The sequence below is a fragment of the Dermochelys coriacea genome, chromosome 1 (genome assembly GCF_009764565.3).
Source record: "Dermochelys coriacea isolate rDerCor1 chromosome 1, rDerCor1.pri.v4, whole genome shotgun sequence".
In the NCBI taxonomy this organism is placed as follows: Eukaryota; Metazoa; Chordata; order Testudines; family Dermochelyidae; genus Dermochelys; species Dermochelys coriacea.
This window is the reverse complement of record NC_050068.2, coordinates 266,797,737-266,822,978: the sequence shown is the minus strand read 5'-3', so window position 1 is coordinate 266,822,978 and position 25,242 is coordinate 266,797,737. Positions and strand designations below refer to the sequence as shown.

The 25,242-nt window shown below is 44.1% G+C and overlaps 1 protein-coding gene and 1 long non-coding RNA gene across 7 annotated transcripts in view; both read right to left on the bottom strand.

Moving 5' to 3' along the window:
- The window catches only part of ANKS1B (ankyrin repeat and sterile alpha motif domain containing 1B), a 740,833-nt gene extending 731,370 nt beyond the window's left edge, over positions 1 to 9,463 (bottom strand). For 3 of the 6 annotated variants that reach the window (XM_043491643.1, XM_043491691.1, XM_043491694.1), the window contains exon 1: positions 9,027 to 9,374. In XM_043491643.1, coding sequence (XP_043347578.1) covers positions 9,027 to 9,160 — 134 coding nt within the window. In that variant the 5' untranslated portion in view covers positions 9,161 to 9,374. Of the gene's footprint in view, positions 1 to 9,026 lie in introns of all 6 variants that reach the window. The other 3 variants (XM_043491651.1, XM_043491639.1, XM_038369975.2) reach the window with 3 other exon arrangements.
- Positions 9,464 to 11,182: 1,719 nt separating this feature from the next.
- LOC119846080 lies at positions 11,183 to 16,429 on the bottom strand. The gene is made up of 3 exons (XR_005289758.2): positions 15,812 to 16,429; positions 14,355 to 14,446; positions 11,183 to 12,274 (listed from the first exon to the last, which is right to left on the bottom strand). It is a non-coding gene; the product is annotated as an uncharacterized LOC119846080 (long non-coding RNA).
- Between the last annotated feature and the right edge of the window lie 8,813 nt (positions 16,430 to 25,242).

Below are 25,242 nucleotides of genomic sequence, written 5' to 3'. Positions count from 1 at the left end.
CCTGGAACAGCTGTGCAACAGCTACAACTCCCTGGGCTACTTCCCCATGGCCTCCTCCCGACACCTTCTTTATCCTCACCATAGGACCTTCCTCCTGGTGTCTGATAATGCTTGTACTCCTCAGTCCTCCAACAGCCCACGTTCTCACTCTCAGCTCCTAGTGCCTCTTGCTCCAAGCTCCTCACACGCACACTACAAACTGAAGTGAGCTCCTTTTTAAAACCCAGGTGCCCTGATTAGCCTGCCTTAATTGATTCTAGCAGCTTCTTGATTGGGTGCAGGTGTTCTAATCAGCCTGTCTGTCTTAATTGTCTCCAGAAGGTTCCTGATTGTTCTGGAACCTTCCCTGTTACATTACCCAGGGAAAAGGGACCTACTTAACCTGGGGCTAATATATCTGCCCTCTATTACTCTCCTGTAGCCATCTGGCCCGACCCTGTCACAAAGTATATTATCAAGGCAAACTACTATGTATTGATGTAGGATGTCCCAGGACATTGACATTAATGAAGTGCTAGAATGTAGCAGGGGCATTTGTCAGGCCTTATCTCTAAAAATTCAAAGTGGCTATAGCAGGTCCGATAATCTTCCACTCATCTTTAGCCCTAATGAGCACAAGATTATATGTCCCCTGAAGGACTAGTTTTGTGAATATACAAGTGGCCCCCTACTCAGTCCAATAGCTCTGGATTAGGAGCAGCAGGTACAGATTTCTAACTGTTATCTGGCTCAACGCCCAATAGTCTACACAATGAAGGAGGCTTTCTCTTTTTTCACAAAGAGAACAGATGCGCCAGCAGGTGAGGTGGATTTACAGATGAAACCTGTGGCCAAATTCTCTCAAAGGTATGCACATAAGGTTACTAGCTCAGATTCAGACATGGCATAAACCTGGCTGAATGGGACTGTTGCCCTGGGCTGTAAGTCTATAGGACAATCATAATCCCAATGGGGAGGTAGAGAGTCTGCATTTTTCTTTTCAGCTCTTTGATTTTAAGGGAACCTGCAGGGTCTGGGCTGTTGTCTCATCCATAAAATTATAGCTGATGCCCCAATCAATGAGGGCTCTCTGCATGGGCAGTTGCCGAGGCTGGCCAGGGATCCATAGCCTAACAGGCACTTAGAGTTGTGGCACTTCTGGTGGCATCCAGTTTGTGTCCCTCTCAGAACTTGTGTTTAGGACTCAGGGTTATACCTTACTTTCATGTGCAGATTGGACCAGGACTGGGTTGGCTTGTTCTCCAGATCTTTTGGGTCAGGCTTCAAGCCAGACAGATGGATATGAAGTGGCTTGGTTCACCACAACAGAAGCAAAGATTGAGGTGTCACCATCTGTCTTTTTCTTTTGGGATAAGTTTCCGGCGAGCAGAGTCTACCTGTATCTGCTTAGCACACTGAACAGAGTTTCATGGTTGTGGTTGATACACGGAATGTGGAACCACCCCCTTCTCTCCTTGCACAGCTTCCACAACTGTTGTCAAGCTGTATAATCAGCTCGATAAAGGTGTCCAGGCTCGCTGGAGTTTCCACTGGAACCAGAACATCCTTGACCTTGTCACTTAGACCCCATTGAAAATAGAATAGCTGGTTGCCTCATTCCACTCTGTGTCCTATGTCAGTGGGCAAAAGTAAGCCACATAGGCAGCAACAGTACCCTGCCCCTTCTGGAGCATCTTGAGGACATCCTCAGAAGTGCAGGCACAATGCAGATTGTTGAAGATTGTTGACATTGCCTGCCATACGGCATCCCAACTGGTTAGTACTGGAGCTGTTGCCCTCTAATAGGGGGCATACCCAATCCAGTGCTTTCCTCATTAGCAGGCTGAGTAGCAGGCCTACCTTGGCCTGGTCAGAAGAGAACACTTGCAGCTGAAGTAGGAACTGGACACAACAATGCTTTATAAACCAACAGAACTTCATGCCATGCCCATTGAAATGTTCCAGCAACAGAGTCATAGGTCCCTGCACAAGAAGTGCCAGAACAGTTGCAATCCAGAGGCTAGCTTTCTCTGCACAGTATGCCGCCTGATTCTCTGTGTCAACTGGGTAAAACGAGCCTGTGTTGCCTGGCAGTCTGCCTGGAGGTGGACTATCAACTCAGTGTTTTCAGGTTCCCTTTGGGAAGAAAGCCTCACTGGTTCCATTCTGCAGGGCCTTCTGCACCAGCAGTCCAAGTAAAGTGTTAGGGAATGGGACATAGGCGGTATAGCTTAGTGGTCAGAGCAGGATTCAGGTCTACTGAACAGAGCAGGCATTCAGGAAGGGGAAAGAAGTAGAGGGTCAGCACCAGAGTCAACTGCTGATTACCAGAGCCAGGAGTCAAGACAGAGTCAGAGCCAGGAATCAAAGCTGAGAGTCAGAACCAGAGTCAGATACCAAATGTCAAAGTCAAGGGTCAAGCCAGAGTCAGAAGTTGGAGTCAGAGGTCAGAACCAGGACTGGTAACTAAATGGTTGGAAGCGAGGCATAAAGGGCAGGACCCAGAGAAGAGGGAAGGATCAGGTGTAGTAACCCTGGCACTGGCACCTCCAGCAGCTGTGATGCAGCAGCACATAATGCTATCCTGGGGAGAGAGATGGCCAATGAGAGGGCAGCCTGAGCTGGGTAGGGGTCTGGGAATCTAACCAAAAAAGACAGTTGGAAAAAGCTGTTAGAGAAGGATGAAAGGAGAACAATCTAGATGCTGAGCTGGCTGATGAACCAGAGCTGGGATATGAGCTGAGGTGATAAAAGAATAAGAGAATAAAAGTAGGGCACTGGGAAGTGAGAAAGAAAGAAAGAAAGAAAATACGAAAGGTTTCATGTCAGGAGAAGCAGAAAAAAATAGTGTCTGTTCACGTACCCAGGTCTATTAAAGAAGGGAAGCAGAGGTAAATAAAATCTAGACTTACCAAAAGAGTATCAAGGGAAAAAACTGAAAGAACATATAATGGTGAAAAAGCAAACTGCTCAAAAAGCTGTGTTAAAATGAAAACAGATCCTGAAAACAGTAAACAAGAAGACCCTCACAGAAGACCTAAAGTAAACAGAGAGAATGAATGTTTGAACATCTGTGAAAGAACACAGGTCAAAGGTGCCTAATAGGACAAAGGAAGGCCACTAGGTGAAGAAACTCTGCTTGTGGATAAACTTGTGCAAAGAAGTACAGCCACAGAAACACTGAATCTGAGGAGCACTTCCAGCTGAAGAGAAGCAAAGAATCGGACAGCAAGAGTAGAGCTGGACTTGCAACCAAGGAGAGGAAAAGTTCATACTTCTCTAATGTGACCCGGTATATTGTGGAGTAATTTCTTTTGTTATTTGGTATTAACTGCACAGAGTAAGGAAGAGTAGCCTGTACAAGCTCACAGAGGTTACTGTGTTCGTAACCTATAGTTTATATGTGGCAAGTACTTGGTAATGTTCTATATTATTTAATCTCCTGGTACAACTTTTGGGTTTTCACTTATAATGTTCTAAAAATTTTAAATAATCCTTTTTGTTTGACTCTGCCTCTTTTTACAGTTACCATAGCCTAGCTGGGTCACTACATAGCCACAGAGCAGGGTGGGAACCAGGAGCAAAGGCAGGGAACCAGGGGTAAGGCAGGAGCCGAGCAGGAATCAGGAACAGTGTTGTGTGCAGAATGCAGGCAGAAACAGGGCCCAATACAGCAGCAACAGAGGATCACCAAGCTGCTCAGACAACTTCCTGTCCCTTCTTCTGGCTTAAATATCATGGTTGGACCAACTGGTGAAGCTGGGTGATCCTCCAGTCAGGGATCCTGTGGGTGGTGCATTGGCTGAGGCTGTAGTCCTAGTAGCTCTTTGGCCTACCACATTTAATCAGACATTGGGTGGATGCTGGGATACAATTACTGTGTAGGAACTCACAGGCCTGGGTTTGAGACCCAGGAGATCACAATCTTATTTTAGAAAATTAAATAGCATTATTAGAGCCTTCCTGTGGGGCCCTGGTCAACTCCCATGGCTATTGTTTTAAACACTCCAACTCTTATAGAGAAGGGGGAGTTTGGGTTCCCAACCTAAAAAATTACTATTCAACTTTTATGATGTCACAAATGTCAAACTGGTTTCAGCATGTGAATACCCTTACACCCATGTGGGTGGAAACTGAACATGCATTAATACATCTTATTCCCCCTGCTGGTCTCCTCAATTTCTCTTTTGTCCAATGGAGAAAAATAAGGTGACTACAGTGGTGGCTGCACTAAGGGTCTGGGCTGTTCCAGCCATGAGGTACCAATTTCACCCTCACAGTCTTGCAAAAGCATCCATTTGGGGCAACCCAGACTTGCAAATTGGGAACAAACCTATAAATTAGAAGAATTGGCTAAGTATGGGCATCATGTGGATTTCCCAGATGGTCAATAATGAGGCCTTTGTCCCTTTTCTAATGCTAAAACAATGTTATGACCTGCCTTCCTAAGTGGACTTGCAGTACTTACAACTGACACCTGATATTTTATCCATTTTGTCCAGAGGTCCCAGAACTACTGGGAACTTTAGAAACACTTAATAAACTCCCCAGGCCCAAGTCCACTATGTATATTTTGTTAATAAAGAGAAACTCCATTGTCTGTAGTTCTTTATAAAAGCATGTGGAGGGGCTTTATCACAGCCCTTAAAAGAATCCCAGTGCCATGGCATATTACATAATTTTAGAAATGCCTCTGTGAATCTCAACATATTCTTGTTATAAAATATTTTATTCAAAATGCATTGGATGCCTCTGAGGTTGTACAAGATAAAGGCCTTATCCTCTGATGATTGTTGGTACTTGAAGAAAGAAAAAGGAACCTTGACCCATATCCTATGGGACTGTCCAACACCCAGGCAAGTGTGGAAAGAAGGTATGAGAGTTAAAATAGTGCTCAATTTCAGCAGTCAAATCTCAGCCAAAAGTTATACCCTTGGTTAGTTACCTGCTAAGATGGGTTTAGCTTCACCACAAAGACTTTGGTGTTTGAGGGCTGAAGTGATCACCAAGTGCATTCTTCTATAAAAATGGAAGAGTAGGCTTATGCCCAGAATATAGCATTGTTATTCGGAACTGTCTGAGTTAACAGCCAAAAGAAAAAAATAGCTTATCACATAGAAAGCAATCATATGAATTAGAAGAAAATTGGACCCCATTTCTAGATAGATGTGGATAAAAGCATGTTGAGATGGCCTAAAGCAGGGGTAGTCAATAGGCGGACCATGAAGCTGATCCAGGGCTGGAACCATGCCCGCTTCCCAGTGCTGGGCCCTCCCCACAGCAGAGGATGGTTCAGCTGGGCTGGGCTGTGGGGCGCAGTGTGTCCCTGGGCGGCTGATTGTACAGCCTCAGTTCCACCGGCTGTAGTCCAGGGATGGAGGGGGCGAGCAGTGATGTTTGGGGGAAGGGGACGTCTCCACCCCGCTGTGGGCAGCCTAATGTGTCTCCACTACACCCTGCCCCTCCAATCAGGGAGTGATGATGGGGTGTCACGTGCTCACACTGCAGCCCAATCAGACGGCAGAGCTGATTCAAATTGTTCTCTTCTTTCCCTGGAGACAGTAGGGCTGGCTGGACTACAGAGCTGTTACTTGTGGGCTGTAGGCCCCACAGGGCAACAGTCTCTGTCCCTGAGCAGTTCCAAGAGCCCCCCACCCTGGCCCTGTGTCCTTCCCACCCCCTGTCCATCAGGGCCAGTCCCCAGAGCCCTCTCCCAACCCACCCACTCTGACTGGCCTCTTTCCCTCCCCAGTCCACCTCCAGTCACCTGCTTCTGCCACATCCCGGCTTTCCCCCACCTCCCCAGGGCTGCTATCTTGAGTGTCGTTGGTCCCTCCCACTACCTGGGGCCTCCTTTCTGCCCCTCTGCTATCTGAGCCCCCAGCAGGGCATGGCATCACACCGCCAGCTGGATCATAGTCCAATAGTCCATAGTTCTCCAGGCTGCAAGCTCAAAAGTACTCACACACACACACCCTGCTTTGCTGCCCAGATCCCATACCCATTCCTCCCCCCCCCCCACATCCCGCCTCCATCTCTGCTATTTGGCTCAACTGGGGGCATCAAGGAACATTTTGGGAGGGGGGATGAGCAGCAATGATAGGTGGCTCTGGCCAGCCTCCATGTATCCCATTTACAGTTTAGGAAAATAAGGTCACCCTACTCTCCGGGTGGAGTGGGCAGGGAGATGGCAGGTGATCAGGGAGCTTGGGGTGGCAATCAGGGGAGATAGGGGAGGGGAGCTGGGTTGGGGTCTGGCCCTTGCCTATACCTTAACCAAGAAATTTGGACCTTGACAAAAAATAATTGACTATCCCGGCTTAAAGAATTCCAGACCTTCTCCAACTCCACCCCTTCCCTTCCCTATTGATGTATGTCTTTTATTTTATTATTGTTACCCCCAACATAATATGTTATGTCTATGTAATTTCTGGTCTTTCAGCATTGACAAGTTGTAAAATTGCATACTTCTATTAGAGACTGTATGAAGTATTTAGAAACATATACAAGCTGAAAGTCATTTACCTTTTTGTTTCTCTATGAAAAAAATCAATAAAAAAAGTAATCATTCTCACACACACACCCCCCTCAATCCCTTAATGATCAGTCTTGTAGTTACCTCAAGACATAACTGGGGGGCAAATATTTTGAGCTGAACCAAAAATAACATTTTTTTTAAACTTTTGGCAAATTGAAAAGTTGTAAAAAAATATTTTTGTGTCAAACAAAACATTTCATTTGACCTGAAATATTTTATTTTGATTTGGAGCATTTTTTACACTTTAATTTTTTCTAAAATAAAAATGTAAACAAAAAGGCATTTAGAATTAAAAAACTGAAACATTTAAAAAAAAGTTGAAATAAAAAAAGTTAATAATGTTTTTGTTGGGTTTTTTTTAAAAACCAAAACGTTGTGGAAAAATTGATACAAATTTGTAAAATGTTTTTGTGTTACCAAATCTATCTTTTTCACCAAAAAAAAGTTTTGGTTGAAAAATTTTGCTCAGCTCTACTTACTACTATGAGTAGTCCAGGTGACAACGTCATAGTACTATTCACTGTAGAAAATGCTACACCGAGTAGTAAGTGATTGCAGGATCGAGTCCATAGATTTGCACTTGTATCTATCAGTTCACTATCCAATTCTTTCATAATTTTTCTTTAAAATTGTTGTATGTTGTATTTTTATTTCTGAAATTGCTTAAAGTTTCCTGTTTACATTTATTTGTTTTTTAAAGGTTTGAAAAGCTTATCCATTGCTTTGTTTTGAGACATAACATTAGAAGTTTCATAGTCACAATAATATACTAGTTTTCTTTTCATTACAGTAAAACAAACCAAGGTGCCTACTGTAGAAAAAGAACATATCTGCCTTTATATTTTATGAAATGTTTACTTTGTCACTAATAATCAATGACTACCATAACCCATTAAGCAGTTTTCTATTATATCCGTTGTATATTACACAAACCACTTTGTAAATGCACCTAATATACTCATTTTCTATAATCAGAAAAAACAAAAACAAACACACTTTCCTGCAGAGATTTATAGGACTTGTGATTTACAATAAGAAAGTAACAGTGCAACAGCAGTGCAGAGGGGAAAGCTCTAAAATAATTAACTATATAAATATATCTAGTTGAAGTGGTTCATGAATGGATAATCATTGCACTGAAATAAACTTCATTCTGGTAAAAATGATGTTGTTACAAAGAAATATGTATAACATTTTAATAAGTGATTCTTATCATTTAAATTCAACCAATTATCTCACATTTTTCTTGCTAAGCAGGCTATTCAATTACAGTATCAAAAGTAATTGTACAAATGTATTTTAACTTTGGCCAACATAGTAGTAATTAAATAAAAGTTAATTGTGCTGTGGCCACTATGACATCACAGAACTTTGAGGGTATCTAAACTGTTGTTTATTGCGATAACAATTTTAAAATAAATTTAAAATAGAGTTAAATTGGTATAATTTGACAGGAATATTTCAATTCCTACTATGGAGACTATCACATGTAATATAAATAAAGTGGCCTGGGCCCTGGAAAATAGAGATGTACTGACAATAGAATCTCATATGAGTTAACCTTTCTTGCCTTTCATTTAAAGAATTTCCATTAATCTGGGTCTCTTTCTTTTCTTCTAGTAGAGCACATTTAATGATTAGTTCAAGTTTTAGGTCAACAGGGTTTCAATTCATTCTATCTTGCTGTGCTGTGTCTAGTGTAGTGTATAGCACTGGCAGCAGATTGTGTGCTGCAGACCTTTTCTTATTTGAAAAATGTCAGATGTCATAAATGCTTGTGATAATGCACTTCTCACTTGCAACATGATGAAACTTAACATCAAAAGCCCTGTTACATACTGCATGACATATGACTAAAGGCTAAAGTTGACTCCTTTCACCTAGATATGACCAGTATCCCAATTTTACTCATCTAAATCCAGATACCTTGAAAGTACCACTGCTATTACCTAACCTGCTTCATAAGTTTTACACCTACTGTGTGTTGAAGACCTCATCAAAAGGTTCCTTTTCTTCATTTTATAGACTCATTATCATGGGAGGGTTAATTTCTTCTGCAAGTGACAGTATTAACTATGGGGGAGAGTGTGGGGGGAAGTTGTGGGTTTTTCCATATAACTACAAACACACAATAGCTTCTCTGTCATTAACAACTGGATCACATATTAAAAAAGCATTCAAAGAAGAAAAGATAACATTCTAAAGGAAATGTGAGAGTGACTACACCATTGTGCAAAGCAATCCACCCTAAATGCCTAAATTCTGCACCAATGCTAGTAATATAGCAGAAACAAGTACCCTGCCTACACATTGAAGGCAGGGAATTTAAAATTACCACATTAATATAATGAATGGCTGTGACTTTAAACACTGACACATTGTACTTGTTAGCGAGAGTGAACAATTTATGGTTACTATGAAGAATACAGGCACGAGGATGAGGGAAGTGATGATGGGGAGGAGGAGGAGGTTAATATCCCTAGCAGCTGCTAGGGAATCATGTCCCTACCTCAGTAAGCTGGATAGGGGAATAGCTCCAGATCCACTGCCCAGGATCCCTCCTTTCCTCCCCGACAGGAGTTTTTCCACGAGAGCCACATTCCCAGTGCGAGCAGCTTCCAGCAGTTCCTGGTCCTTCCCCATGGTCAGTAACCAAACACTCCCTCCCCCCTCGCAAAATACTATAGATATAGCTAAACCCCTTCAAAAAATTCCCCTCCCTCGATCAAATAATCTCCTCCTTGCCTCAAGCCCTGCCTCAAATCTGGGCAGAGAGGAGATCCCTGCAGCCCCTACAGAACAGCAGCAGGAGGGAGAAGGAGAATCACCTCCTAGTTACACTAGCTCAATTCTGGGTGGAGTGTGGCAGAAAAACGGGGGGGGGGGACTAGGAGGGAGGAAATTAGGCCAATAAAAGACCTTCCCACACACACACCAAATGCCAGCCTGCAGGGTGAGTGAGGGGGGCTGGCTCAGCCCCAGAACCTATGGGGGGGGCGGGGGGAGAAGAGATAATGACCAGCAGGGAGGGATGGAGGGAGGAGGCGCAGCCCTGGCCAGCCAGGCCCGTTGCTGGGGAGACACAGATCTCTCTCTCTGAGTGGCTGGCTGGGTTTGGTCCCACCCCCTTCCCGGATCCCAGTCCCCGCGCCCTCGCCCCGCTGCTACCGCTACTAATGCTGCGCTGGGGATTCTGTCCCCTCAGCCGCTCGCCCCGCCCCGCGAGCAAGAGCTTCTCGCGTTCCACTGCGGGGCCACGCGCGGCGGGACCGCTAACGGCTGCTGAAGACAAGGCGCTGCGCGTGCAAGGGGGGAGGGGTCGCACACAGCGCTAGGCAGCGGCTCTGTATGGTGACCGCGACCGGGGGTGATAGAAGCAGGTGTTCCCGCTACAGCTCGGTCAGGGGAAGGGGCGGTGGTTCTTGCTGTGGCCTCGGAATAACTGCAGCTGGGTGAGTCCTGGAGTTTGGAGTGCGGGGGACGAGGTGCTGCTGAGGCCGAGGGCGGAGTGACCATCCCCCTAGGGGCGGGGCTGCGTCGCTTGTGTGGGGAGAGGGGCTCAGGGTTGCCAATGGGACCGACGGTAAGGAGCGCCCGAGTTGGGGTGGGAGTGGCAACATCCAGCTCCCTGCCAGGCACCAGACCACGCAGGCAGCGGGGTCGCTGGGATTCAGACATGAGCCCATGCGGGAGGGGGGACACTGTAGCTCTGAGCCACGCGGCAGACCCCTGCAGATGCGGGGCAGGATAAATAATCAATGGCAAAACTCCCACTGACTTCCTTGGGGTCAGGATTTCACTCATTGAGGCAGCAGGCGTCCGCTGCGTTTGTCAAAAGAGGGGGAACACTGATGGACCTGGGCCCCCCTTTAGACTTGATCTTCCCCCGGCCTGGTACGAGTGATGCTGACACTGAGTGTTTTTAATGTGAAGCTTCTTCCATGATGATGATTTTTTTTTCTCCCGCCTGGGCAGCTAGAGTAATTTTTCTCCACAACTCCAGTGGGTTTTATGAGTTATGTGGAAAAGCTGCTTTCTTGCCCAAGTCATTAGCTCATCCTTGTCTAATGCACTATTTGATACTGGTTATATGTGAAAAGCCAATTAATAGCCTTTTCACCCCCACCTGATTTAGTAGATTACCTTTAGTATTTATTATTTCTGTAGCAACACAGGTGTTACAGGCAAATAAGACAATGCCCCTTAGAAGCCCTGCCTTATTGAAGGGAATGGCAAAGCACCCATTAACAGTGGGTGCAGGATCAGGTAATAAATTAATCCCTGATCCAGTAAACTCATGAGTAAATTAATGCATACATGTAAGTGTTTGCAGAGTCAAGGCCTTAGTTAACAACCAAAAATAACATACCATGGTAGGCAAGAGATTAAGAAAGTATGTTGAAGGAGACTATATTAAATACTCATGTCTTATCCAGGTTCCGTTAAAGTCAAAATCAAATTTACCTGTTGATTTGAAAAGAAGTTGGATTAAGTCCTTGGTGGGGAATACTGCTCTTTTAGGGAGCCATCTTTTTCCCCCATATATAGCAGATCATAAAACTGTTTTATTTCATATGTTTTAGTTAATTACATTGCAACTTTTAAAAAATGAAGTAAAGTTTATAACTGTAAAAATATACCATTTGGAATCACAGCCCACCCATAATGCTGCAAATATAGCTGTTCATAGCATATTTAAACAAATAAAAACCAGTTTCTATCCAGATAATGAATCTTACATATTTTAAATTTTTTAGTATGGGAAATGATTGATGTTTTCCCCTAGAATGGTAGCAGAACACGTAACAGGACATCTAATTATTAGGTGAGACTTCTCTATAGCTCTTGCTTTCCTAACTGAATACATACCATTGTTTGATATAAACAACATAAATTTTAGGACCTGATTCTGCAAGCCTTTACGCATGTCAGTGTTTCCATTAAAGTTTATTTTTGTATAAACAAACAAATATGTGAATTAAGCTTTACCATTTGAGCCCTTCGTCACAACTGATCTGGGTCACATTTGAACCATCAATTTAAAGTAGAGAGAATAAAATGCAGAGCTTATTACCGAACACCTTAGTCATCCAGTTCCAACAGTGACATTAATTATAAATGGAGTAACCCCCATTTCCCATATTCCAGCATCTAAATCTAGGCTTTCTGTCCATTACATGGCTAGCCAAATATAGCCCTTAGTTCCATCAGATAATGGGATTGCCTCTATGTGGGTGGCTAATACGGCACCTGGTGTGTATGAAGGTACTGAAAACAAAGGCTCAGACCCTGCAATAAACTCTGCAGTGGCAGGCTCTTCCACTTGTGCTGAGCTCTCTTGAAGTCAGTGGGGTTCCACACAGGCTCAGAGGTCTGTCTGTGTGGTGCTCATTGCAACATCAAGGCCAAAATGTGCATGTTTGCAGATAATAAGATTGAAAGCAGAGCAAATGCTAATGAACAACCAGATTTTTAAGAATTTGGATTGTTTAGGTGATTGAACCAGCAGATGGCAAACATGACTCAGTGTAAACAAATGTTACATAATTAGTCCTTAGATTTTATTTTCCCCAGGCTATGTGCTAAGTGAAAATACCATCCAGGAGACTGATCAAGAAAGAAATAGAGGACCAGTGTGGAAATATCATTGGACCAAATTGTGCCCTCATTGACACTGGCAAATTCTGTGTGGTTCCTTGGGTGTAACTGAGTTCAGAATATGCCCCATCGAAGCCATCAGCCCAATGTCCAGCAGCACTAAAAAATCCAAAAGAGAGCATTAGGTTGTGTTAGCAGATATAATCTAAAATAATTATTCTAAAAATTAGAAAGCAAAGTTGATAAGGAATTTGGGCCAAAACTATATAATAGAAGGGTTACATATGGATAAGTGTCTAGGGTAGGGGTTCTCACAACAAATCTTTTGGTGGCTTCAGACTGCGGCCACAAACTTTCACTAGTGGCCACACTGACACTTTTCCCTAAAATACTTAATTAACTTTAGGAAAAACAATTAAATATGCACAGATACACATCCAAATCATTGTAATTTATATTTGTAGGGAGGTTTGGCAGACTCAATAAAATAATGCTGCCTCCCCCTTCAGGACTGATACCTGTATATTTGTTAATATCACAGCATATTTAGTAGCTACCTGGGAGGCTATGAAAAGTGATGTGATATTAACAAACATACAAAAATCACTTTTCACAGATAGCTAGTAAGTCTACTGTAAAAAGTGATACTTGCATGTTTGTTAATATCACCTTTTTCAGCAAGCCCCAGGACTCATTAAGCTCTTGATGGGGAGGCTGAAGGGGGAGGCAGCAGGGGCCAGAGGCGATGGTGGGAGGAATGCAGGGCCGGGGGAGGCAGCTGAGACCTGGAGCAATGTAGGGGATGGATGTGGGGCTGTGGGAGGCAGCGGGGCGATGGGTGATGTGTCCCACTGTCGCATGGCCAGAGCCAGAGCCTGGTATCTGCTGCCACGCGGCCAGGGCTCAGTGCCTGCAGCCGGAGCCTGGAACTGGGGACAGGAACTGCATGACTGGAGCTAGGAATCAGAGCCCACTGCCGCGCAGCAGGTCAGTGCCCGGGGCCAGTGCCTGCTGCCGCACAGCCAGAACCCGGAACTGGATGCCAGAGCCAGATGCCGGAGCCTGGGGCTGCATTGCTGGAGCCAAGAGTCAGTGCCCACCGCAGTGTGACTGGAGCCAGCACTCGCTGCAGTGTGGTCAGAGCCAGAGATCGGCACACAGGGCCAGCTCTCACTACTGTGTGGCCAGAATCCCAGGAATAGAGTTGAATAGAGTTGCTGCCATGCAGCTGGGGCAGGGGATCAGTGTCAGGGGCTGGGGCCATGCAGCCGGAACTGTGGGTCGGTGCTTGCTGCCGTGCAGCTGGGGCCGGGAATCAATGCTAGGGGCTGGGGCCATCGGGTGGGCTGGGGCCAGGGCCAGCGTCTGCTACCAGATGGCTGGAACTGGGGGCCAGAGGCTGACGAACTCCGGAGCTGTGGTCAGCACCTCCTGCTCCATGGCCAGAGCCAGGGGTTGGTGCCCGCTGCCGTGTGGCTGGGGGTCAGTGCCTGTGGCCAGCACCTGCCACTACATGGCCAGAGCCCAGGACTGGAGCCAGCGCCTGCTGCCACACATCTGGAATCAGGCCGGAGGCTGAAGCCCCGCAGCTGGAGGCCAGGGCCAGGTGGCTGGAGCTGGGGCGGTCAGTACACACTGCCCCATGGTCATAGCCTGGAGCCGCACAGCCAGGCTCCTGAAGTCCCATCGCTGGAGCCTGCTGCCAAAACCCTCTCCTCCCAAGGTGGGTCAAGAACTCACCTTGCTCCTCCAGAGGTGGTGCAGGGCAGCACATCCAGGAGCAACAAGGAGGGAATGGGAGGGGCCGATGCATCCCCCCCTACTCCATCACCACCCAGAAGGCAGCTGCATGCAGCCACAGTAGCTGCATTTGAGAAACGTTGGACTAGGGCAGCTGAAGCAGAGAATTCAAGACACAACTTGATCTGTTTCTAGAGATGACATTGATAGTAGAGTGTAGTGGAAAAGAAGCAGAATGATGGGATTCAACTGAACCAAAAATGCAGGTAGATTGGACCAAATGGCCTCTCCATTCCTAAAAGTTCTTATGTTCTTAATTATTTATGATATAAGTACTGCATTGTGGGCAGTTTGAAAATTACATGCACCATGAACAGGTTCAAGAGACTTAAAATGTAATACAGCTTGGTGATATATTCTGAGAGATAAGAGTAATTTGTAAAACTTCCAAAATATGTTTCAATACATTTTATGCTTTTAGAATAATACTGTTACATACCTGAGCAGAATTTTGATTGTGATTTTAACATTTGGGCAGGCATTTTTTACTTATGTCCATTGTGGCATCATTCATAGAGTTCCAAAATTTCTCTGTAGCAGAAACAAATGCCTTAGATTCCATTTTTTTTATTTGCCAAAAAAGCAAAGATAGAGCAGTTAGCATAACTAGAAATTTCTTAATGTGTTTGTCACTTCAAAATACTGGATATCACCGTTAAAAAAAATGCCCCAACACACTTGTATTAATTTTTTTACACTGCCACCATTACACAGTTTTGTTATCTCATCAGGACAGAATATAATTCCTTGACTTCCCCTTCTTCCTTTAATATATCAATTTGAAGGCAGATTAAATTGGGTTTTCTCTCTCTCTCTCCCTCCTTTTTCCCCTTTATATACAAGCAAAATTATAGGTAACATAAAATCAAACAAACAGTTGCATAAAATACATAAGCATATCACTAAAACAAACGATTCAAAAGGTAAAATCTCATCAATCCTCCAACAAAAGATTATTTAAAGAAATGCAAAGAACTCAATAAGGAGTGCTGGCAGCCATTATGAGACAGCTACAAATAATGAAACAACCTGTCAAGTTAATTTTAGCAGTGAAAAAAAATTTCTTGTCCCTCTCCTCAACATTGCATACCCTGAATGAGGTTAGGGACAATTGCTGCCTTATGTCCAAGGTGTTAAAGGTGCTGCTCCCCAAATAGTCCCAATTCCAAGGTGCTGCATATCACCCCAAAGACTCTGAAAAGCCTTGTGTGTTTTGGTATTTACACAACAAGCATAATATGAAGGAACCAAACAGGCACAGTGAGGTCCAAATGACTACCTTACACAATGTGCAAAGCCTAGCTTCATATATACCCTGCTCTTCTAGCAGGTTTCAAAACAGAACACAGAAAGTGCCATGAGATGGCTGGATTGTCTTCCATAGAGAATATAAATGGAAATGGTCAGCACCTCTCAGGAAAAGACATTTAGCACTTTGCTGGATCAGACCCCTAGAGAAATTAGATATGATGACCGGTAGTACAATGAAATTAAAATTAGATAAATGCCTCTAATACAGCTAGAGAAAAATAACCGCAACCATTTTTGAAAGGGAGACACTTAGAAAGCAATAGTTTTAAGAGACCTGCCATGCAGGTGGTTGAGTGCAACAGACTAGATAAGAATGGGGGGGAGTAGGGGCTCCCTCAAGATCCTGCTTCCAGTTGTTTATAATGTTCTTCCCCTCAGTTTGTAGTACACGAGGGCTTCTCTAAATAAAAGAGATAAAAGAAAAGTCCTCTCCCCTTTCTTTCCCTTATGAGAAAGAAACTCTCTCTGAGGGACTCTGTATGAAAACAAAGAAAGGCAAAGAGGCTGACTGTCGGGCAGTCTTCCTGGATTCCACCCTTTGGGCTTAGTCTGTCAGTGGGTTTATTGTCTTTTAATGGGGTCTACCTTGAGCTCCTCCTCTTGGTTTGTACTGTGGTGCAGCTTCGGGAGCAATGAGCTCTGCTGCTGTCTCTCCCTTGGCTGGTGGGTCTCTGCTGTCAGCAGTCTCTGAGGTGGAGCAGTCCTCCTCCCATTCACTTCCCCTTCCTATGGCAGGGTTTCTGTTTTTAAGCCAGCCCCTTCTGGGTGGAACAAGCCTTGCAGGTGGTGCCTTGTTAGAGCTGAAAAGGCCCAGAAGAGCTCATTAGTATTCTCTCCACCAGAGTAAGGACGTTTCCCTTCACATACTCCACCCCTTAAGCTGGAAAAGACATTCTGGGGTGGTTGTCTCCATCCCTGATCTCCCATGAAAAGAAACCAGCATTAGCATGGTCCTTTCCTGCCTAATGTTGTACCTGGAACTATCAGGTTGTAGTGCAATGTACCATTTCATTATATGTGCGTTTATGCCTTTCATGGTGTGAATCCAGTATAGGGGAGTATGATCTGTGATGAGGGAGAAAGAGCTATTGAACAGGTAATACCTGAAGGAAACCATGGCCCATTTAATCACTAATTTCTCCTTTTCAATAATTGAGTAAGCCTTTTCTCTAGGAAACAGCTTCTACACAAGTATAGGACTGGGTATTCTCCTCCTCTGAAGTCTTGCGAGAGTACTGCGCTGAGTCCAACGTCTGAGGCATCTGTGTGCAGTATGAACCCCCAGGAAAAATTGAGGCTGAAGAGCACATTTTCAATTTACTAAAAGGTTCCTTGTATTTCTCATCACATTGGATCTTCTTAAGCCTGGTCTACACTCCAGGGTTATGTCAACCTAAGTTACACAACTCCAGCTATATGAATAATGTAGCTGGACTCAATGTAGCTTAGGTCGACTTATTGCAGTGTCTACACTGTGCTGGGTCGATGGGAGAAACTCTCCTGTCGACTTACCTTATGCTTCTCGTTCCGGTGGAGTACTGGAGTCTACGGGAGAGCGATCTGCAGTTGATTTAGTGGGTCTTCACTAAACCCACTAAATTGACCCCCAGTGGATCGAACGCCACAGCGTTGATCCCTGTTAAGTGTAGACATACCCTTTGAGTTGTTGCCTTTTTTGAGGTCCATAAGAAGGGCCTGCGATTGAGGTGAAACTATATCCAATAATATCCTGCAAAGCCAAGAAAATGCCTCATTTGCCTCATGTGGGGAATATAATTTAAGGCCTGTACCTTGTTGATCACTGGTTTCATAAGGGTGCCTCCTACACAGTTCCCCAAATAGATTACTTTCTCTATGGCTAACTTACATTTTGTAGAGTTGGCTATTAGTTCCATTTCCAGGGCTTTTCACACCATCTTTACTTGCTGCATGTGGTCTTCCCAGGTAGAAATATAGATGACAAAGTTGTCCATGTAGGCTGTGGCATATTGATGGTGGGGGCTGCGGATCCTATTCATGATCTGTTGGAAAGTCTTGGCAGCTCTGTGCAGGTTGAAAGGCATAGTCTTGAATTGGAAGTGTCTGAAAGGAGTGAAGAAAGCTGTTTTCTTTTTCAAACAATGGGATAAAGGGTTTTGCCAGTAACCTTTTATTACGTTGACAGTCTCAGGCATTTTGCTGGTCCCAGTCACTCTAGTAACTCATCTACCATTGGCATTGGGTATGTGTCAAATTTCAAGATGGAATTAACCTTCCTAAAGCTAATGCAGAACCGAACCAAACTGTTTGGTGAGGTTCCTTCATTCACTTTTGGATTTACAATTACTCCCATCTCTGGCATCACTCGCACTTCCTTTCAGACTGTATCCCACATCCTCTGAGAGAATGGTTTAGGGTTCTCACTGATTAGCTGGCATGGGGTGGTTTCTAGGTGATGTTGGATCAACTGCGTTCTCCCTGAGAAGGTGGAGAATACTGTTCCAAAGTCCTTGATCAATTGGAGAAGCTGCTTCCTTTGCACGGGGAGAGCCCCTCACCCCTTGGTGTTGGTTCTTGGCTGCTAGGTACTTGGGGCCCTAATTCAGGGCCTGTTGGGGAGGGAATTAGCAGCAGAGCTTCCCATGTCTTCCAGGATTTGAGAAGATTCACATGATAGATCTTTGGTTTCAGAGTAGCAGCCGTGTTAATCTGTATTCGCAAAAAGAAAAGGAGTACTTGTGGCACCTTAGAGACTAACAAATTTATTAGAGCATAAGCTTTCGTGAGCTACAGCTCACGTAGCTCACGAAAGCTTATGCTCTAATAAATTTGTTAGTCTCTAAGGTGCCACAAGTACTCCTTTTCTTTTTATGATAGATCTTTGTTTCCTTTCTTCTTCCAGGTAGTCTTATCTCATAGTCCATATGCCCCATCTGCCGGACCACTTCAAATGGACCCTGCCATCCAGCCATTAATTTAGATTCAGCTGAGAGTAGTAGCTGAAGGATATGGTCAGCCATGTGGAAAGTCCGTAGTCGTGCTCCTCTATTATTTCTTTCCTGTGTGTGTTGGGCCTTTCTGAAATTCTCTCTGGCAAATAGACATATATTTATGAGTTGTTCCCTTAATTGTAAGAAATACTGGGTTGCACTTAAAGCCCCCCCCCCATCTTGTTCCTCCCAGCCTTCTTGCAACATGTTCAAGATTACTCATGGTTGGTCACCATAAAGCAACTCAAATGCAAGGAACCCTGTAGAGGCTTGTGAGATCTTCCTTATGGCAAACAGGAGTGGTGGGAGTAGCCAGTCCCACTGTTTGGGATTGTTACTGACAAAGTGTCTCAACATCTTATTAAACTGCTTAATTAGGTTGTCGGTCTGTGGGTCATATGCTGAGTTTTTCAGGGTCCTGACCTTCAGAGGGGAGGTGAAGTTAGTCCCTTGATCTTTTAATATTTTGTGAGGAAATCCCATATGTGAGAAGAGCTTCAAGAACTCTGGAGATATCCCCATAGCTTTTGAGAAGAGCAGAGGAACAGCCTCCAGGTACCTGGTTGCATAGTCAACAATCACTAATGTGTATTGATGCCCCAGTGTAGGGGCCCAGCCATGTCCACTCTTGAAGGGTGTCTCAATCAAGGGCAGAGAAACTAAGGATGCCTTAAGGATCCCTTTGCTTCTGGCTAGCTGATAGTCTGAGCAGGAGGAACCACATTCTCTCACCTCATGATACATGCCTGGCCAGTAAAATTGGGCTAATATCCAAAACAATGTCTTCTCTCTCCCCAGGTGTCCAGCACATGAGATATCGTGCGTAAGCTGCAATACAGCCCAGTGGTACCCATGCGGCACCAGTAACTTGGCCCACACCACCCCAGTTATTTTATCCCTTTCAATTTGATACAAGCGCTCTTTCTTGAGTGAAAAGTGCAAATATTGCTCACCCTGTGAGGCTCTGTTACCTTGTCTTTTATGGAGCCCAGTTGTTCATATGCATGGCTCAATGTAGGGTTGTTGCACTGTTCTTGGACAAAATTTCCACTCTCTAGGAGGGTTTCCAGTCCCGACTGGTTACCTCTTTTTTCCCTGGGGGAGTCAGTGGCCACATTGCTCAGGACATTCCTTCAGGGTCGTCAGCTTCCCCAAGGCTCACCAAGCTCTGGGGCACTGGCTGTACAATGGCCCTGCATTCTCACTCACTACCCAGGCTTGTGCATTAATGACTTGCCAGAAAAAGAGCCAGTCCTGGCCTGTAATTATGGGATAGGCCAATTTTTCAGCTAGGACTCTGTTATCACTGCAGCATGGGCTCCCATTGTCAGTTTTAGACGCTAGGTCGGGTATGTTTTGACATCACCATGTATAACTTTCAGGTGGATCGTATTCTTACGAATGGTGTCACCCCATGCAATGGAGGCCTGAACTACTGTCCGACTGTAGCCAGAATCCAAGAGTCCTTTAACCATCTTCCCTTGGACCCTCACCAGTACCATCAACTTATGGAAAGTGTTTTTCCATGCCCAGATTTCTGCCATCCATCCCTGAGCATATTCACGTTCCATAAGAGGGCATTCCCACTTTGTCTGTCTGTCCACAGGAATAGCATGTTAGTGGGCTAGCACCTTTCCTAGGTGAGGGTGAGTTGGACCCTGGTCTGTGAGTCCCTTTGAGATGCCTGGCCAGCCCACTGACAATGTTATATCTGTGCCCGACTGCCTGGCCTGCCTGGTTTAAGGGGTGATCTGACCATCTGGAAGGACTCCTTCAGGGTTGGGCCCCTCAGAAAGATTATTAATTATTCTGGCTCATCCTCCCCGGTCACTTTCCATTCTGTCCCAGGCCTTGCTGATGCTTGGGTGATTCTGCCTCTAGTGATCCTTTGGCTTCTACAAAATACTTCATTAGTCTTATGGCTTCTGATAACATTCCTGGGCGCTGCCATTGTACCCACTCCCTGCCTTTTGTGGGTAGTATCTTTAGAAATTATTCTGTCACAGTGGCCTCGGCCACTTAGGGCCCTGATCATTCCTCCAAATGGAGCCACTTCCAACATTGTTCTCTCAAGAGTTGTGCTACAACGAAGTCTTGCCCCTTTGGGGTAGATCTCAGCCCTAAACTGTTGATGGTGGGTCTCTTTGGAAATATCCAAGAATTCCAAAATGGCAGACTTTACTTGTTTGTAGTCCTTTTCCCTCTCCAAGTCCAGATCACAACAGGCCACATGCACTGGACTCATGAAATAAGGGTCCAGAATCAAAGCCTATTGTTTTGGGGGCTACCAGCCTGCTACTGCCACCCACTCAAGAAGGCTTCTGGGTCATCGTCTTTCTCCTTCTTGATTAGCTTCACTGGCACTGACGGGAGAACCCCCTTGGTGGAAGCATGACCCGTTGGACCACCCTGGGGGCATAGGGCTCGCACTTTCTGCTTTCCTTTTGAAACTCCTGCTGCTGGGCCATCAGTTCCAGATTCTATAGCCATATAAATAAGAAGAAAACTAAGAAAGAAGAAGTGGGGCCGCTAAACACTGAGGATGGAGTGGAGGTTAAAGATAATCTAGGCATGGCCCAATATCTAAACAAATACTTTGCCTCAGTCTTTAATAAGGTTAAAGAGGATCTTAGGGATAATGGTAGCATGACAAATGGGAATAAGGATATGGAGGTAGATAATTACCATATCTGAGGTAGAAGCGAAACTCAAACAGCTTAATGGGACTAAATCGGGGGCCCAGATAATCTTCATCCAAGAATATTAAAGGAATGGGCACCTGAAATTGCAAGCCCATTAGCAAGAATTTTTAATGAATCTGTAAACTCAGGAGTAGTACCGAATGATTGGAGAATTGCTAATATAGTTCCTATTTTTAAGAAAGGAAAAAAAAAGTGATCCGAGTAACTACAGGCCAGTTAGTTTGACATCTGTAGTATGCAAGGTCCTGGAAAAAATTTTGAAGGAGAAATTAGTTAAGGACATTGAAGTCAATGGTAAATGGGACAAAATACAACATGGTTTTACAAAAGGTAGATCGTGCCAAACCAACCTAATCTCCTTTTTTGAAAAAGTAACAGATTTTTTAGATAAAGGAAATGCAGTGGATCTAATTTACCTAGATTTCAGTAAGGCATTTGATACCGTGCCACATGGGGAATTATTAGTTAAATTGGAGAAGATGGGGATCAATATGAACATCAAAAGGTGGATAAGGAATTGGTTAAAGGGGAGACTGCAACGGGTCCTACTGAAAGGCGAACTGTCAGGCTGGAGGGAAGTTACCAGTGGAGTTACTCAGGGATCAGTTTTGGGACCAATCTTATTTAATCTTTTTATTACTGACCTTGGCACAAAAAGTGGGAGTGTGCTAACAAAGTTTGCAGATGATACAAAGCTGGGACATATTGCCAATTCAGAGAAGGATCGGGATATTATACAGGAGGATCTGGATGACCTTGTAAACTGGAGTAATAGTAATAGGATGAAATTTAATAGTGAGAAGTGTAAGGAGGTTATGCATTTAAGAATTAATAACAAGAATTTTAGTTATAAGTTGGGGACGCATCAATTAGAAGTAACGGAAGAGGAGAAGGACCTTGGAGTATTCGTTGATCATAGGATGACTATGAGCTGCCAATGTGATATGGCTGTGAAAAAAGCTAATGCGGTTTTGGGATGCATCAGGAGAGGCATTTCCAGTAGGGATAAGGAGGTTTTAATACCATTATACAAGGCACTGGTGAGACCTCACCTAGAATACTGTGTGCAGTTCTGGTCTCCCATGTTTAAAAAGGATGAATTCAAACTGGAACAGGTACAGAGAAGGGCTACTAGGATGATCCGAGGAATGGAAAACTTGTCTTATGAAAGGAGACTTAAGGAGCTTGGCTTGTTTAGCCTAACTAAAAGAAGGTTGAGGGGAGATATGATTGCTCTCTATAAATATATCAGAGGGATAAATACAGGAGAGGGAGAGGAATTATTTCAGCTCAGCACCAATGTGGACACAAGAACAAATGGGTATAAACTGGCCACCAGGAAATTTAGACTTGAAATTAGACGAAGGTTTCTTACCATCAGAGGAGTGAAGTTTTGGAATAGCCTTCCAAGAGAAGCAGTGGGGGCAAAAGATCTATCTGGTTTTAAGATTCTACTCGATAAGTTTATGGAGGAGATGGTATGATGGGATAATGGGATTTTGGTAAGTAATTGATCTTTAAATATTCAGGGTAAATAGGCCAAATCCCCTGAGATGGGATATTAGATGGATGGGATCTGAGTTACCCAGGAAAGAATTTTCTGTAGTATCTGGCTGGTGAATCTTGCCCATATGCTCAGGGTTTAGCTGATCACCATATTTGGGGTCGGGAAGGAATTTTCCTCCAGGGCAGATTGGAGAGGCCCTGGAGGTTTTTTGCCTTCCTCTGTAGCATGGGGCACGAGTCACTTGAGGGAGGCTTCTCTGCTCCTTGAAGTCTTTAAACCACAATTTGAGGACTTCAATAGCTCAGACATAGGTGAGGTTTTTCATAGGAGTGGATGGGTGAGATTCTGTGGCCTGTGTTGTGCAGGAGGTTGGACTAGATGATCAGAATGGTCCCTTTTGACCTTAGTATCTATGAATCTATGAATCTAAGGGCCTAGTCTGCCTCTGAAGTGGTGGAATAGATAGCAGCATCTTGATTGCTCCGCCCAAGCTGTCTCTGAGCAGTGATCTACGAACTGACAGCCAACTGACTTTTGAATCCGGCCCACTTCTTGGGCTGCGCATGGCACCAAAAAGGGTAGGGTCTCTCTCTCTCTGTTACTAGGCAGAATAGATATCATAGGACAACCAAAGGTTACACAGGGCAACTCATGGAAAACAAGGGAATGAACTTACTGAAAAAAAGAAAAAGGGGGTATTATCCCTAGAGTAGGGCACTCCCCTGGAAGGCCCTAACAAAATCCTAGCATAAAAGTATAAATTTAAATCAATTTCCACCTTCTTCAGGCTTGCCCTTTTAAGTCTCTTATTTCCCTTACTATGTTCCACCACAGAACTCTCTCCCTGACAGTTCAAATCCTGCCCGTCTTTCAGGGTGTACCAGAAGAGTCTTCTTCATCCCAGTGGTTGCTTTATGTTTCTCTGGTTTCTAAATTAGACCCCTAAATTAGAATAGTGCTCTGTTATTTTTCTGTCCTGCTGTCCTTGCTCTAGATTCTGAGTCAGTTTGTTTTGTTTCAAATGCTAGTATTTTTCATCAGATCGTGTCTGATTCTGATAGTTACTTCTCCATCTGACTTACCACTGAAGGCCTATCCTGGGAACATATGCCATCAGAGGGGGATATATATTAGATAATCCCTTCATAAACTTTTTAACCATGTTACGCAAGAATAACGATACACCATCAAAAAATGGTAAACTGAAATACTTGCCAAATGACCTTTCAAAGATGAGTTAGATAACCTCTCAGAAGTAAATAAATTAAATATCCTAAAATATGAAGTCTGGAAGTTGAGACATGAGAATTGGATTTTCTCTGCATCCAGTACACAAATCTGGACCATTAAAAAAATAACACTTTCTGGTAGACTGTTTTCTAGAATTAAGTAGCACATTCTGTACCAAGGAGGAATGTGCATGTTCAAGAGTAGACTGTGTCGAAGTGCAAGTGCCCAAGCTGCCAGGTGAAGGGACTGCAGATCTGGATGAAGAGGAAGACATAATGAGGATCCCATTGTGCAGCTGAAGCAGATCCATAAACCACTACTGATGTGACCAACCCAAGGCGATCAGAGTTATCCTTGCTCTGTCTTGAAGAATCTTGCTGGCCACTTTCTGGATCAACAGAAAGGGGAAAAAAAACATACAGAAAGCTTCCCCAGTATAGAAGAAAAGCATCAAGATGGATTGACTGTCTCTTCCTGCTCTCAAAGAGAAAAGATGACATTTTCTGTTAAAGCTCGTAATGAACATATCACAGTGGGTAACCTGATCCTTTATTTGACAGCTGTCCCTACTGAGATGATCTGCAATCATGTTGTTCTGTCCTGCTAAATGCAGGGCCACTGGGTAAAGGTAGGGGAGGATGCACCAGTCCCAAGTCTGATTGTCTGCACCACAGCTGACCAGAATGAGCACTCCCGTTTGTTGATGTAATCTATAGAGGATGTATTGTCCATCACTACTTCAACAATCTTCCTGTGTATGTACGGGAGGAATGATCTGAGAGCCAGAAGAATGGCTGTTAACTCCAAGACGTTTATATGTAAGCCCCTCTCCTAAGAAGACCAATGACTTTGAACCATAAGATGACTCAGATGCATTGCCAACCCATCTCAACCACAGTTTGATGCATTTGCTTTACCCTCACAAATGGTGAAGAGGGTTTGAAGTGGATGCTTCTGAGGACATTTGCTCTGACTGACCACTATATCAACAAGTCCAGAATGTCTCAAAGCACATTTGAGTTTGTCCCGGTTTGGCTTGTGAACCTGAGACATCCAAAACTGCACATCCAAAACTGGTCCCATTCTCAGATGTGTAAATAGAGTCGTGTAAGTAGTAGCTGCCATGAGACCCAGAAAGAAAATTACTTTCTGAATTTGACATATTTGAATGTTTAAAACATATTGCACTATTTTAAAAAAATCTGTTCTCTGGTAAAAAGACTTTTTCTGCCACCAAGTCCAATATGGAATCTATGAATAAAATTATCTGAGTTGGACAGAGATTTGACTTTTTGACATTCATAAGCAGCCCCAGGGCTGAAAAAAGAGTGGTTGTACAGGCAATGTGGCTTACTAGATGGTTGCAAACAGTAGCATTCAACAGCCAATTGTCCAAATATGGATAAACAAAAAATACCCTGCTTTCTCAAATGAGCAGCTACCATAGAGAGAAACTTTGTGAATACTTTTGGTGCTATGGATAGGCCTAATGAAAGCACCTGGTACTGGAAATGGCATCCTGCTAACACAAAATTACATTCTGATTTTGATCCTCCATTAAAATTCCAGTTTCCAGTTTCCTTTTGTAATCCAGCAAATTTTGCACAA